Genomic DNA, 14387 nt, shown 5'->3' on the forward strand with positions numbered 1-14387 from the left:
GGTCCAGGAATTAACCCTAGCTCTGTTTCCCTTTAAATCACATGGTGAGGTCTCATTCAAACGGAAATTGATAGCAGGTTTGTTGATATACTTAGACAACACGCAAACATCTAGATTTTAAAACACTCACATAAACATTCGAATTTGAAACACACACACACACACACACACACACACACACACACACACACCTTCGTCATCTTACTTATGACGTTTCTTTATGTACTCGGACGCACGCGGGATAACTATTACATCTGTGCATGACGAATATATTATAACTTTCATTTTCTCAATATATTGAACACCATTGCAAACAAATGAATATCATTCGACAAAATGCAAATGTCCGCTTTATCTAGAATACTCAACGATAAACAAACCCAATATCAGTACGTTTTCTAAAATCGAATATTTGATCATTATTTTTTCACCAATAAAGATGATAAAGTGTTGATAAATAACATAAAACGTGGATTTTTATTTGATATTGAAACAGATAGATAAGAATCATTGACTACCACGATACACATTATGACAACCTGAAATTTGGACGATGATTCCTATCGTGACGGTTAGTATGGCGCTTGGTGCACTTAACAATGGTAACGCATGTAAATTTTTCTCCGATGTCTCATCATACGGATAATGTGTGTTATAACTAAACATGGATATTTACCGCCACTGGGCCTCTCAGAACCTTTGTGTTAAGCTGGTATATGTTTCTTTTCTCCTCTAATTCGATTTCTCGCTGAGTCCGGTAGGGTTCGAGCTGTGGTAGTGACGTATCTAGATGACGGATTCGGTAATGGTAGTTGGGTCGGATCCATCGAAACAAAGGAAATACAAAATCACTTTGTGTGACGTCACTCCAAATCGTCACTGTGTCCACATACCAACTGCTACCTAGACCACAATCGTCTCTCCACATTTCCAGAGTGTCCAAACTGGACAGGGATACGTCCTGCACGGAGAATCTGTCCGTATGTCCGCGCTCAAAGTCATCCTTAAACACATGCCATAACCAATGTTTCTTTGTCCGGTGTCCATCATCACAGTGCAGTATGATGTTAACGTTCGCATCCGTGCCCGCTCGTCGTCGGTCCCCGGTTTTCACAACCACTCTATATTTCACCGTAGTTGGCATAATTAGAATAGCAAACTATCACTTGGTGCCAAAAACTGGAATAACTTTCGCACTTTCTTTTAAAATTTGTTTGTTCTTAAAGTGTTGATATTGTCGTTTTGATAGTCCTTACCAGCGATGATTCAAATTAATGACGCCTAATTTCCCGTCATTTTCATATAGTTTCCGGAAATTGAACTCTAGGACCCCGCTTGTACAAGGCTTCTTCCTTCCTTAGCATGACACGTGACTATATGGCTTAATCTATTTCATTAAGGAATATATTGTTGCTTTAATTCGTGTCTAGATGGTACGTTTATGTGTGTACGTGACCCGTAATCGAAGCAACCGGACATGGAAATCAACTTATTTTGTCATCCCCACCACTAAACAACGAATAGATTCTCATCGTTCATAGTTGCTTTGAAGAACTGACGTTTATTATGTCAATATAACAGTGCTCGTGCTCGAGTTTGTGCTCGTGAAAAAAGGTTTGTGATATAATAAAATCTATTACACATTACTAAATTCTGTAATGTAAAGTTTTGTGTCGGGTACAACAATCACAATATACTCTCACTCGATTCATAAGTAGTTTCTCTCACGAAAACAGACTACAAAGGGTCCGTTTTAATACACCACAAGTTTTCGTGATTACATACAATTGAATATTGTATTTGACCCCTGTACTAGTACGATGAAAAATAAGGGGAGTGAATCGTGTTCAATTGATATGGCGCGTGCACCGTTGTAATCTTGTATTACCGTATTTACGTTATACAATTTTACCGGTGTTGTAACTGATACAGAATAAATCGAATTTGTATGCAATCATAGTCTTTGTAACTGGCTACATAACGCTAGTTTCTATACTTATGGAAAGTTGATATATAACACCGGATGTAAAACAGTCATTGACATTTTCTATATTTGGGGTTGCTTACAGGAGAATTGCAATAACTGGCCCAACCAAAAACTAAATTGTATAATGATTTAATACATCACGGATACTATACCTGTATCGGCATGCCGGGAATCTTAACACGTAACTGGTACACAGAACACTTGTCCTCGAGTTCCATGGTCCTCTGATCCTTGAAGTCATCCTCATGTGGAAGAGAAGTATCCAGATGTCGAATCCTGTACCGATAATGAGGCTTTATCCAGCGGAAGAATGGAAACACAAATGTAGATTGCGAAGACTCACATTTGACTTCGATGACGTCAAGAAACCAGTCGTCCAAAATGCCCTTCTCATCTCTCCAAAGCTCTATAATGTCAACGGATTCGAGTTGGCGTCCAGACACCGGAAACTCGTCCCGACGTCCGCGCTCAAAGTCGTCAATGAAAATATTGTCAAGCCACATTTCATCCGTACTGTTGCCGTCATTGCAATGGAAAACGACAGCAATGTTGGCATCTGTTCCCGCAAATTTCTTGTCCCCAGTTTGTACATAAACTTTATAATCACTTTTGCTTGACATATTGCTAAAACACGTGAATCTATTGGTGAAATCTACAATACCATAAGGCTGTTTTATAGGAAATTATCACGTATCACTCGCCAGGCTCCAAATTTACTTATTACACGAGCAAACGAAGAAAGGCTCCCTGAAATTTCTTGCACGTATAGCACAGTATTGCTATTCCATGTACGGCTTTAAGTGTGTTCGGGAACAATAAGTAGCACTCCACACAGATGAGGTCGAGTACTTTAACTAGAGAATGTGTACTGCCAATTACACTTTGACCTTAATGACCTCGTCGATCGTAAACTGGTAGGCTTCGGACAACACAATAAGTTGGACCCGGCACCAAAGTACCTAATGTTCATCCAAATTTATTCTGTTTAGAATATACCGGAAGAATACGGTAAATGATTCAATGAGAAATAAATACAGCGACTGTGTGCTTCTAAACCACAACAATGTATTACATCATCAGTGTTCAAATGCTATATGAAAGTCACCAGTGAAGGGAGGGAGTGACGTGGCCCTCTTTAAACCAAACTATGCTGCTTCGTGGCACAATGTTAGTCACACATAACAGAATTACAGCGATATCACGGTTTTTCCAGGTTTGTTTGGAAGTCCTCAAAGATCAGGAGATAATGACGTACTCCTATTTATAAACATCGAGACAAATATAGTTCAATCGATCTGTCTGCACAGCACAAACGATCTGTAACATATGGTATGGATGGTTAAAACACTCATCTGATATACTTGACCAAACCAAAACCGAAATTGGCGTCAATCATCAGATTGAACATGGCACCTGTTCCCTGTATATGATGCGTAAAAATAGGAATTTGATTATGATTCGCGTGCTGGTGGGATAATAATTTAACCCGCGACTTAGAGTTCCTGTGGAAACCATGCCAGGTACCTCACCCTGTAGAGCGATTTAATGATACGTTTATAGTGAATACATCTGCTTATGAAACATGAAAGCAATTATATCGAATTTGTGGCTTCATTCCGTTCTGAAGCGCACAGCCGTTAATATTTCCTGGTTTCAAGGCCAGCCACAGAAAACGAGAATGAAACATTTGACCCGAATTTTAGTACAACATCATTTATCTACAGCCAAAATGTATGAAATTTGTTCCACAGGTAGTCGGCTGCTCTCTAGATAAATTACAACACAAGATCCCGTCCGAGAACGTATCAGACCCATTTTGAAATATCCTTTTAAAACAGGATCTCACGATTATAGGCTCCTTTCCACAGAGTTTTTCTCAAGGAAATTAATTTGATAACACAAATGTCATTTCCGCCACGAATGGAACAGATAATAAAATAAGAGATTTATCAGTTCTTACCGACAGCATTAAAGAGAGCAAGAAATTTGTTATATGTTATGGTGCCGTCCTAGAAAGAGTCGCAAAGTTCTTTATAGAGATAGCGAAACGGCTATTATGGTATGTCCTTCACAGAGAGAACGGTGGTTGTTTGTAGTGGTAGGTTCTTCACAGAGAGAACGACAGTTGTTTGAAATAGTAGGGTCCTTCACAGAGAGAACGGCAGTTGTTTGAAATGGTAGGTCCTTCACAGAGAGAACGGCGGTTGTTTGTAATTGCAGGGTCCTTCACAGAGAGAACGACAGTTGTTTGTAATGGCAGGGTCCTTCACAGAGAGAACGACAGTTGTTTGTAATGGCAGGGTCCTTCACAGAGAGGACGAGAGCTGTTTGTAATGGTAGGGTCCTTCACAGAGAGAACGACAGCTGTTCGTAATTGCAGGGTCCTTCACAGAGAGGACGAGAGCTGTTTGTAATGGCAGGGTCCTTCAAAGAGAGAACGACAGCTGTTTGTAAAGGTAGGTCCTTCACAGAAAGAACGACAGTTGTTTGTAATGGTATGTCCTTCACACAGAGAACGACAGTTGTTTGAAATGGTAGGTCCTTCACAGAAAGAACGACAGTTGTTTGTAATGGTAGGTCCTTCACACAGAGAACGACAGTTGTGGGTAGTGGTAGGTTCTTCACAGAGAGAACGACAGCTGTTTGTAATGGTAGGTCCTTCACAGAGAGAACGACAGTTGTTTGAAATGGTAGGTCCTTCACACAGGGAACGACAGTTGTGGGTAGTGGCAGGGTCCTTCACAGAGAGAACGACAGTTGTTTGTAATGGTAGGTCCTTCACAGAGAGAACGACAGCTGTTTTTAATGGTATGTCCTTCACAGAGAGAACGACAGTTGTTTGTAATGGTAGGTCCTTCACAGAGAGAACGACAGTTGTTTGTAATGGTAGGTCCTTCACAGAGAGAACGACAGTTGTTTGAAATGGTAAGTCCTTCACAGGGACAAAACAGCAAACTTAGCGGAACAATATCAACCATTTACTTATTCCTTTACAGAGAGATGTAACAGTTGAAATCTGTCATGAACTGCTTCGTAGAGAGAACGAAACATTTGTTGTCAATTGCAAGGTTCTTAAAATTACCCAATTGCCCAATTGTGATCAACCATATGGAAGGTTTCTTCGTAGAGAGAACGGGTGAATTATTACCAGTCAAAAAGTCCGTAGAGTGTACTGAACTGCTGTTACCAATTGTAAAGAAACCGGAGATGACTTAATTGCTCGAGACATACAACGTCTATGAGAGATAGTGTGATAGCAATGTCTCGGTATCTCTCCTCGTCTATGTACGTGCATAATTACACTCTGGTTACATATGCACCTGCTTGTCTATACACATATTATTATAAGCGCGTCATACTTCGCACATGGAGTGGTTACAAACATGTTATTCTCAGCACGTGAAAGGTCACCTGTTGGTGCCGGGTTCTGTATTGTAGCGCCACTGCGATCGAAAAGCCAGGGGAGAGACTATAAAAAATAATATCGAGTATGTTTTTTTTTTCCGTACTGGTTGACACGTGTCGGGAACGGTAAAATGGTGTACCTATCAAATACTGAATACCTATAAATAACTGATACGTCCGAGTGCTCCAACTCTGTAAATGTCTGCAAAAGTTCGGAGTTCGAATCCCGTTACATAACCGCAGCTGTCAGTTGCATACAAAGTATATAGACTTTCACCCTTATGCATGTTAGAATCACAACACAGAGTCTTTGTGATATCTCAGTATGCTTTGCATTTCCCTAGAAATAAACGATTCATCTTGGCATTTTCTATGTTTGCCCCTAATGTACCTAACATATAGGCGCACAAAGAATAAACTTATTTGTTTTTCCACGGAAAATCTTAACTTAATCAACGATCGGAAAGACAATTATGATGAAAGTCCATAACTTAGATTCCCCTTAATAAAGAATGATGATTTATAGGTGTTAGTTTTGTTCTGGAAGTCCAAACTTTGACGAAATAAAAATAGTAGTATTCCCTTGATAATATAAGGGGTTAGTTTTCGCTCTGGTGACAAGGCGAGTCAGTATTACTCTACCCAAGAGGAAGGTAGGCTTAGTTTTCACTCTGGTGACAAGGCGAGTCAGTATTACTCTACCCAAGAGGAAGGTAGGCTTAGTTTTCACGCTCGTGACAAGGCGAGTCTGTAAAACTCTACCCAAGAGGAAGGTAGGCTTAGTTTTCACGCTGGTGACAAGGCGAGTCAGTATTACTCTACCCAAGAGGAAGGTAGGCTTAGTTTGCACGCTCGTGACAAGGCGAGTCTGTAAAACTCTACCCAAGAGGAAGGTAGGCTTAGTTTTCACGCTGGTGACAAGGCGAGTCAGTATTACTCTACCCAAGAGGAAGGTAGGCTTAGTTTATAAGCTCGTGACAGAGGACAATGGTAATCATATATTCCTAGTACACGGTGAAATTAGACACATACCTAGTACACGGTGTAATTAGACATAAACCTAGTACACGGTGTAATTAGACACATACCTAGTACACGGTGTAATTAGACACATACCTAGTACACGGTGTAATTAGACACATACCTAGTACACGGTGTAATTAGACACATACCTAGTACACGGTGTAATTAGACACATACCTAGTACACGGTGTAATTAGACACATACCTAGTACACGGTGTAATTAGACACATACCTAGTACACGGTGTAATTAGACACATACCTAGTACACGGTGTAATTAGACACATACCTAGTACACGGTGTAATTAGACACATACCTAGTACACGGTGTAATTAGACACATACCTAGTACACGGTGTAATTAGATATATACCTAGTACACGGTGTAATTAGACATATACCTAGTACACGGTGTAATTAGACATATACCTAGTACACGGTGTAATTAGACATAAACCTAGTACACGGTGTAATTAGACATATACCTAGTACACGGTGTAATTAGACATAAACCTAGTACACGGTGTAATTAGACACATACCTAGTACACGGTGTAATTAGACATATACCTAGTACACGGTGTAATTAGACATATACCTAGTACTTGTTGTAATTAGGTATATACCTAGTACACGGTGTAATTAGACATGTACCTAGTACACGCTGTAACCAGACATATACCTAGTTCATGATGTAACTAGACATATACCTAGTTGATGGTGTAATTAGACATATACCTAGTACACGGTGTAATTAGACATATACCTAGTACACGGTGTAATTAGACATATACCTAGTACATGGTGTAATTAGACATATACCTAGTACACGGTGTAATTAGACATATACCTAGTTGATGGTGTAATTAGACATATACCTAGTTCATGATGTAACTAGACATATACCTAGTACACGGTGTAATTAGACATATACCTAGTTCATGATGTAACTAGACATATACCTAGTTGATGGTGTAATTAGACATATACCTAGTACACGATGTAATTAGACATATACCTAGTACACGGTGTAATTAGACATATACCAATACCTAGTATGCGATGTTACTAAGACGTTGCTGATGAGACCATGCTCCCAGTCGTTTAATTATACAAGATAACCTGTTGTCTAATCACATATAGTAATTTGTTATGAACTCGTTTAGTGTGTATTAGTTAAAAGTTACAGTATTTTGGACAGAATCAGGTACAAGTTTTAGTATCTTCCACAACTGACCAATCTAACAGCCAAACACGTTTTGTAAGATAGCGAGATAGAAGCATAGCAGAGATGTAATTAATCGGCCTGTTGTTATCTCTACGCAAACCTTAACAAAATATGTCTGTATACCATGAGGTTACTTTAATTACATAGTGTTTAGTTTGATCTTACACGACACTCGTACACAAACAGCTATAAAACTTGACAGATGTGACCGATTTTAACACAATTATTTCGCTTCAATGTGTCTTTTCAGATTAGATTGTCCGTTGGGAGCAGCCAGACAGAGTGCATCGTCTTCTCAATTTAGCAAGCCGTCTAGAGTTATTCCCCTTAGGCAGGCACCATCATTCCACTGATGTATTATATAATATCTACATTTTAAACCAGATTATACGAACCACTTCCGTTGAATCATATTAACACGAAATATTGTTATAGATTTCATACTTGTAATTGTATTACAAGATATCAACTAGATTATTTACAATTAGTTCTACACGACTGAGCCCGGAATTACTCCTCAACAGTAATTCTATACAAAACTTGGTGCGAGTACAACATACAGTATATCAGTACAACATAATTTTTTATGACATTTTAAATTCTATATGGAAACACATTAATAATACTTCTGTCAGGTAGATTTCAATCTGACAGGTGTGTAAATGAACCAATAAACTATCAGAGTAATTATCATCTATAATGGTTTATTAAACCGTGCCTCACTCGCACGTCACCATTTAATAGCAAAAACAAGATTTTGAAAGAGTATATGTCTGTTCAAACCAACAGGGCGTAAAGCTCTAGGTAACAAGCAAAGGGATTCAACTCTCAGCGGCGACACAAATCAAACATTACACACTTATCTATAATATATATCCCACGTATATATCATATGTATTTGTTTAATGACCTGCGTTATATCTATAAAAGTAACGATAAAAAGATTGTGTTACATATGTGCTGCTGGGATTTTAATTTAGAAAATAAAATATTGGGAAAGGAATTACCATAAACTCTAAGCTTGTCTTCCCGTCTCATTCGTATCATACGTATGTGTTCAATTGTTGAGTGTTGAATTTAAACTAAAATATGAAACAGATAAAAAGATAATAAATACATATTTGACAAGTGTTCCTATCGAGAGTCCAAATCATTGCTGACTCCCTTAGTATAGAGTAAGTATTTGTCACTTTGGTTCTCGTGTGACAAAGGCCATTGTTGCCTGTCTTAGAATAGAGTAAGTAATTGTCACTGTGACTCAGGTGTGACAAAGGCCATTGTTGACTGCCTTAGAATAGAGTAAGTAATTGTCACTGTGACTCTCGTGTGACAAAGTCCATTGTTGACTGCCTTAGAATAGAGTAAGTAATTGTCACTGTGTCTCTCGTGTGACAAAGGCCATTGTTGTCTGCCTTAGAATAGAGTAAGTAATTGTCACTGTGACTCTCGTGTGACAAAGTCCATTGTTGACTGCCTTAGAATAGAGTAAGTAATTGTCACTGTGTCTCTCGTGTGACAAAGGCCATTGTTGTCTGCCTTAGAATAGAGTAAGTAATTGTCACTGTGACTCTCGTGTGACAAAGTCCATTGTTGACTGCCTCTGGAATGTACGTGTCAGTATCTCTCCTATGACAAAGCTATTGGTGATTCAAATTCATCATAAGAGTGCATTTGTTTGTTTGTTTTGTTTTTTTTTTGTTTTGTTTTTTTTTTTTTTTTTTGCAAAGTAAGAGTGATGTAAATTTATATATACCAAACTATTGTTAAATTGTAAGTCTGAATATAATACCGCATAGCGTAAGATGAAGCTGTTCATATGCACTCTAAAATGTAGTGCTTGTACGTGACTATTTCGTCTACTCAGCGCTGTAATGTTTTTGGGTTTTATAATTAATTCATTCACCCTGCTAGATATAAAGGGCTGGTGTATTCATAACAGAGAAATAAAAATGCATGTTTAAAGAACATTAAACCGTAAATATGTCTCTAGTTCTCACGATAACACACTCTTTAGTGAAATCGAAGCTACACGTAATCGGCGTTCTAAAGATAAATATATATATATATATATATATCTTCCATTCATAATATCATTTGAGTGTCACCTTTAAGCATCTTGGACAGTTTGTGCTAAAGGATCAGACCCCTTGGTAAGATCTCTGTTTAGATGCATACCTGGAGGGGAACGGATCGTAATTCCGTAGCAGGATCTCTTTAGATCTAGATGTTTATTTCGTAATCCACACTATGATCTCCCTAGATACACGTTTTCACTGAGAAAGGTAAGGATTGTAAACCCATTTCGAGATCTTTTAAGATTTAAGCAGATTAAAGAAATTTTAGATTCAATTTAAGAGAATAATAAATCTCTCTAGATCTACGCAAAGTGAGTATCGATCATAGTTTCAAAGCATAAAACATACTGTTTGTGTTTTACAAAACCAGAGAGGCATTGAACAAATGAAGTAGTAGACATTACAGTACTAGAAAATATCTTGGAGGGGAGGGGGCGGAGTGATGTAATAGCGGGGTCGTATTTAAATAAATTCAGCATAAAAACAGGCTACATTACAATTCATCAGAATGAAGGTTCTTATAACACAACCAGTAGCAGATCTGAGTGTGACATGTCGATGGCTACACGGTTCTCCAGACAAATGACCAATGCGAAGCGTACTGACGCTAACGTACTTAGTGTACGAGATGGTATCGAATCGGCCAACCTTTTCGGCTGTTCTATGATCATATGTACACTAAGGTAAAAAATAGTGTGACGAGATGGTATCGAATCGACCAACTTTTTCGGCTGTTCTATGATCATATGTACACTAAGGTCAAAAATAGTGTGACGAGATGGTATCGAATCGACCAACTTTTTCGGCTGTTCTATGATCATATGTACACTAAGGTCAAAAATAGTGTGACGAGATGGTAAACAGATTATAGAAAAAAATACGCAAGATGGTAGCAATGTCCAGCATTCGATTCGGCTACGCTTCGATTAATATTTAGTCAAAGGTGTGCCTCCTTGACCAGCCACCTAAAAAGGTCATTTTCCCTGTCGACTATTTTGGAGTTTTCCAGTCGTTTGTTGCGTAGAATGATCTGTGAGTGCCGATTCCCTTCTGATCTGGTGATGTTTTTTTAATCTTTATTTATTTATTTATTTTGTATTCCGCGTCTCTCTGGTATTCATTCAGTCTCCTGTCCAATGCGTGAGTTCTCTTTGTGTGTTTTATCCTTATGACGGACTACGACCTTTCGGAGCACCAAGTCTTGTGAGGTTCGTGGCGATGCCCTGATCACGACAAATCCTCTGAATGGTTTCAAACTGTTGTTTTTTTTCATTTAATTCTTTTACTTATCTTTTCTTTATTGTTAACTTTCTTGATTGCCCAATCAAGATATCATCGAAACATTTCTAAACTTTCCGAAACAAGAAATAAAAAGAAGTCAACAGAATCATATGTATAAACAATGTAACATGAGCCAAACGGTACACGCTCTGACACATTACATAGTCCATGTTATATATAGTGTGTATAAAGTGGATAAAGGGGCTTTGGGTCGTGTAAATTAACAAAATGTGGTCAGTCAATTTTCGCTGATTACAGAATTACAGAAGTGATGTAGCTCTCGTGCACCAATATTTTTCGAACTGATATAAATGTGACGTCGATTGTGTGTATCTCAAGAAACACTTTAAAATGTTATAGATATTATAAATGTTTTTTTGTTTGTTTTGTTTTCCTTGGTTTTTTCCCCTTTTTTATTAAACATTCAATAAAATTATCATGACAAGTAATTCGCAATAATTTCTGTGGACAGAAACATTTGAATAAGAAATGAAAGTAAACATGCTTTGCTCTAGGTTACGAACATACGTTAATACAGTTTCATACCCATTACCCAGATAAGACGCCATTAATTTATAATTTATTACCATGCACGCGCATCAGTCAATCTATGGAGAGAAATGCTCATCAAGTATTTATAAAGTAGCGTGACATGAGTTGGAAACGAAAGGTATTGTACAGGATATAACGGAATGGTCTGTAAATTGTTGAAATCATGTCTTATGATGACAAACATCAGGTCGTTAATGGAAGCTGGACAACATGGATCTACGTATGTGTATGGCGTATTTCAACAGAATACATCTTGTGTTGGTCATGCAGATATCAAGTCAAATCTCGCTTTGGTGATATAAATATCATTTCACACTACAGAGTGGTGTTGTAGACATCACTTCACACTACAGGTCGGTGATGTAGACATCACTTCACACTACAGATTGGTGATGTAGAAATCACTTCACACTACAGGTCGGTGATGTAGACATCACTTCACACTACAGGTCGGTGATGTAGACATCACTTCACACTACAGGTCGGTGATGTAGACATCACTTCACACTACAGAGTGGTGTTGTAGACATCACTTCACACTACAGGTCGGTGATGTAGACATCACCTCACACTACAGAGTGGTGTTGTAGACATCACTTCACACTACATGTCGGTGATGTAGACATCACTTCACACTACAGAGTGGTGTTGTAGACATCACTTCACACTACAGGTCGGTGATGTAGACATCACTTCACACTACAGGTCGGTGATGTAGACATCACTTCACACTACAGAGTGGTGTTGTAGACATCACTTCAAACTACAGGTCGGTGATGTAGACATCACTTCACACTACAGGTCGGTGATGTAGACATCACTTCACACTACAGGTCGGTGATGTAGAAATCACTTCACACTACAGGTCGGTGATGTTGATATCATTTCACCCTCTGTACCATTAATTTAGATAGTAAGACCTCTAGGTTTTCACCTATATCACAAACAAATCTTACGGTTTGATTGAACTTAGATGCGTTGTTTTATGGTCATCAACTTAAACGTCGTTTCATTGTTTTTAATTTTCTGTCCAATATATTCAGTAATGAGGCGAAGATTCGTATAGACATGAAAACATCTCCTTAACGAAATCAACATCTATTTTCGGACTTATGTCACAACATAAACCAATATAGTTTTCCCATGTGGTCATTCAGTGGAAACAAAATTTCGATTTCATTAAAGTCACAATAGAATTTATGTCGTGTCAAATATAAAAAAAAAATATTTCAACAAATATGTCCAGTTTTCCCTTCTGGAGAGTAACAACGTTTCAAAGTGTAATTAAACAGAAACTGGTCGCAGGGTTGGGAACTGGTCCCGAGGGGCTTGGGAAAAACGAACATGAAACGACCGCCCACTAGTGTTGTCAGTATCAATTGTCATAATCATTGACTGGAAATGATTTTGTTGATACCAGACATTCGCAATGAACATAAATCATGTTGTATCGTGTCTCCAATCTACAAATTCAAGCCTCGAGGCATGAACGTCTTACCTAGTAAATAATGATGTGATTTCAATAATGTGTGTTTAAAACTAGATTTAGGAAATATTCGTTCACGTAAAAAAAACACAAATTGATTTGTACAGAAACAAATAGCGTAATGTATCGTCATGGATAATTTCACCGTGAAAATGGCATTACATGATTATCAAAAATCTCGTAATGCGAGGTTAACAGGTATCAAACCCGCTCGACATTGCTAATATAAATCATATCAAGGAAATGATATTCGACACCATAAGGATATGACTTAACATTACGGGATTGTCTGGATCGTCGGAAACCCGGAAAATACAATTTGTTATAACAGTGATAGAGTCTGAGCTTCAGAGAACTATTTCACAGTCAAGTTTCCAAATTGTGATTAAGGAGTAATATGCACATGTATACGCCTTGTCTAACTCGTTTGTTCTTGAAGTGCATAAACAGTTCAGAGCTGTATTGTTGATTCTGAACAGAATCATTTCGGTCAGATTATGCTGTGTTGGTTTTTTTATAATGAAGATTGTGCCATGTCTAGTACGTGTGTACTGTCAATAGCTGGAATCAGAATAAAGTTTATATTTAATTATTAGAAAGGGTTCAACTACCGATAAACACAGAAATTATATGTTTATTTCAATATTTACATACTGTGGTTGACGTTAATTGTTTTTCAACTTTCAGAGAGACTATAAATAGATAAACTTTTTAAATGGTTAGTACTAAACAGGGACGAGGGGGGCCACAGACTTTCGTACACTAGTGTTTAACAAAGCGTAGTCGAATGGACTACAGTACATGGTTATCATTTTTTGTATTTTTGTGTCTTTAATCTGTTAACCATCTCGTCATTTGTCTGATGAAGGTGACCGTGTAGTCATCGAAATGGCACACTCTAATCTCCCACTGGTTGTTTTATAAGAACTTCTACTCTATGAAGTGATCTTTAATTAATTTTACACCATCCCTTAATCACGCGGCCACTGTATTGATGAATTACCCTTGTATAGTATTTTCTTATGTTAAACAACAATAGTTTGTTCTATATATGGTATTTCTTTCACTCGAGCTGGTTATTTTTCAAAGCTCGTGTTTTTTTTATAACTTTTTGAAAAAATAATTAACGACAGTGAAATTAATACCCAATACAACATCGATGACTATGTGTGACCTGTTTCCACCATTATATTGTGACAATGAATAGACCTGTTCTGTACCCATGTGCGTTTTGTTCAGATTTAATTTTATAACCTGTAGTGAAATGCCGCTGATTTATATACAAAACTGACAACAATGTTAAAACCTTCAGCAAAATAAACTGAAAGAAATAATCTAAAAGTAAAATTAT

At 37.7% G+C, this 14387-nt stretch overlaps 1 protein-coding gene across 3 annotated transcripts in view; it reads right to left on the reverse strand.

Moving 5' to 3' along the window:
• The window catches only part of LOC132543891 (polyunsaturated fatty acid 5-lipoxygenase-like), a 52372-nt gene that overhangs the window by 25040 nt on the left and 12945 nt on the right, over positions 1-14387 (reverse strand). The window contains exon 1 of one of the 3 annotated variants that reach the window (XM_060207441.1): positions 2140-2644. The exons of 1 other annotated variant lie outside the window; for it this stretch is intronic. In XM_060207441.1, the coding sequence (XP_060063424.1) occupies positions 2140-2607 (468 nt within the window). In that variant the 5' untranslated portion in view covers positions 2608-2644. Of the gene's footprint in view, positions 1-676; positions 1198-2139; positions 2645-14387 lie in introns of those variants that run through there. One more of the 3 variants, XM_060207449.1, reaches the window with a different exon arrangement.

Source organism: Ylistrum balloti, unplaced genomic scaffold (genome assembly GCF_031769215.1).
Source record: "Ylistrum balloti isolate Yb309-2 unplaced genomic scaffold, AGI_CSIRO_Ybal_v1 Utg369586, whole genome shotgun sequence".
Lineage (NCBI taxonomy): Eukaryota > Metazoa > Mollusca > Bivalvia > Pectinida > Pectinidae > Ylistrum > Ylistrum balloti.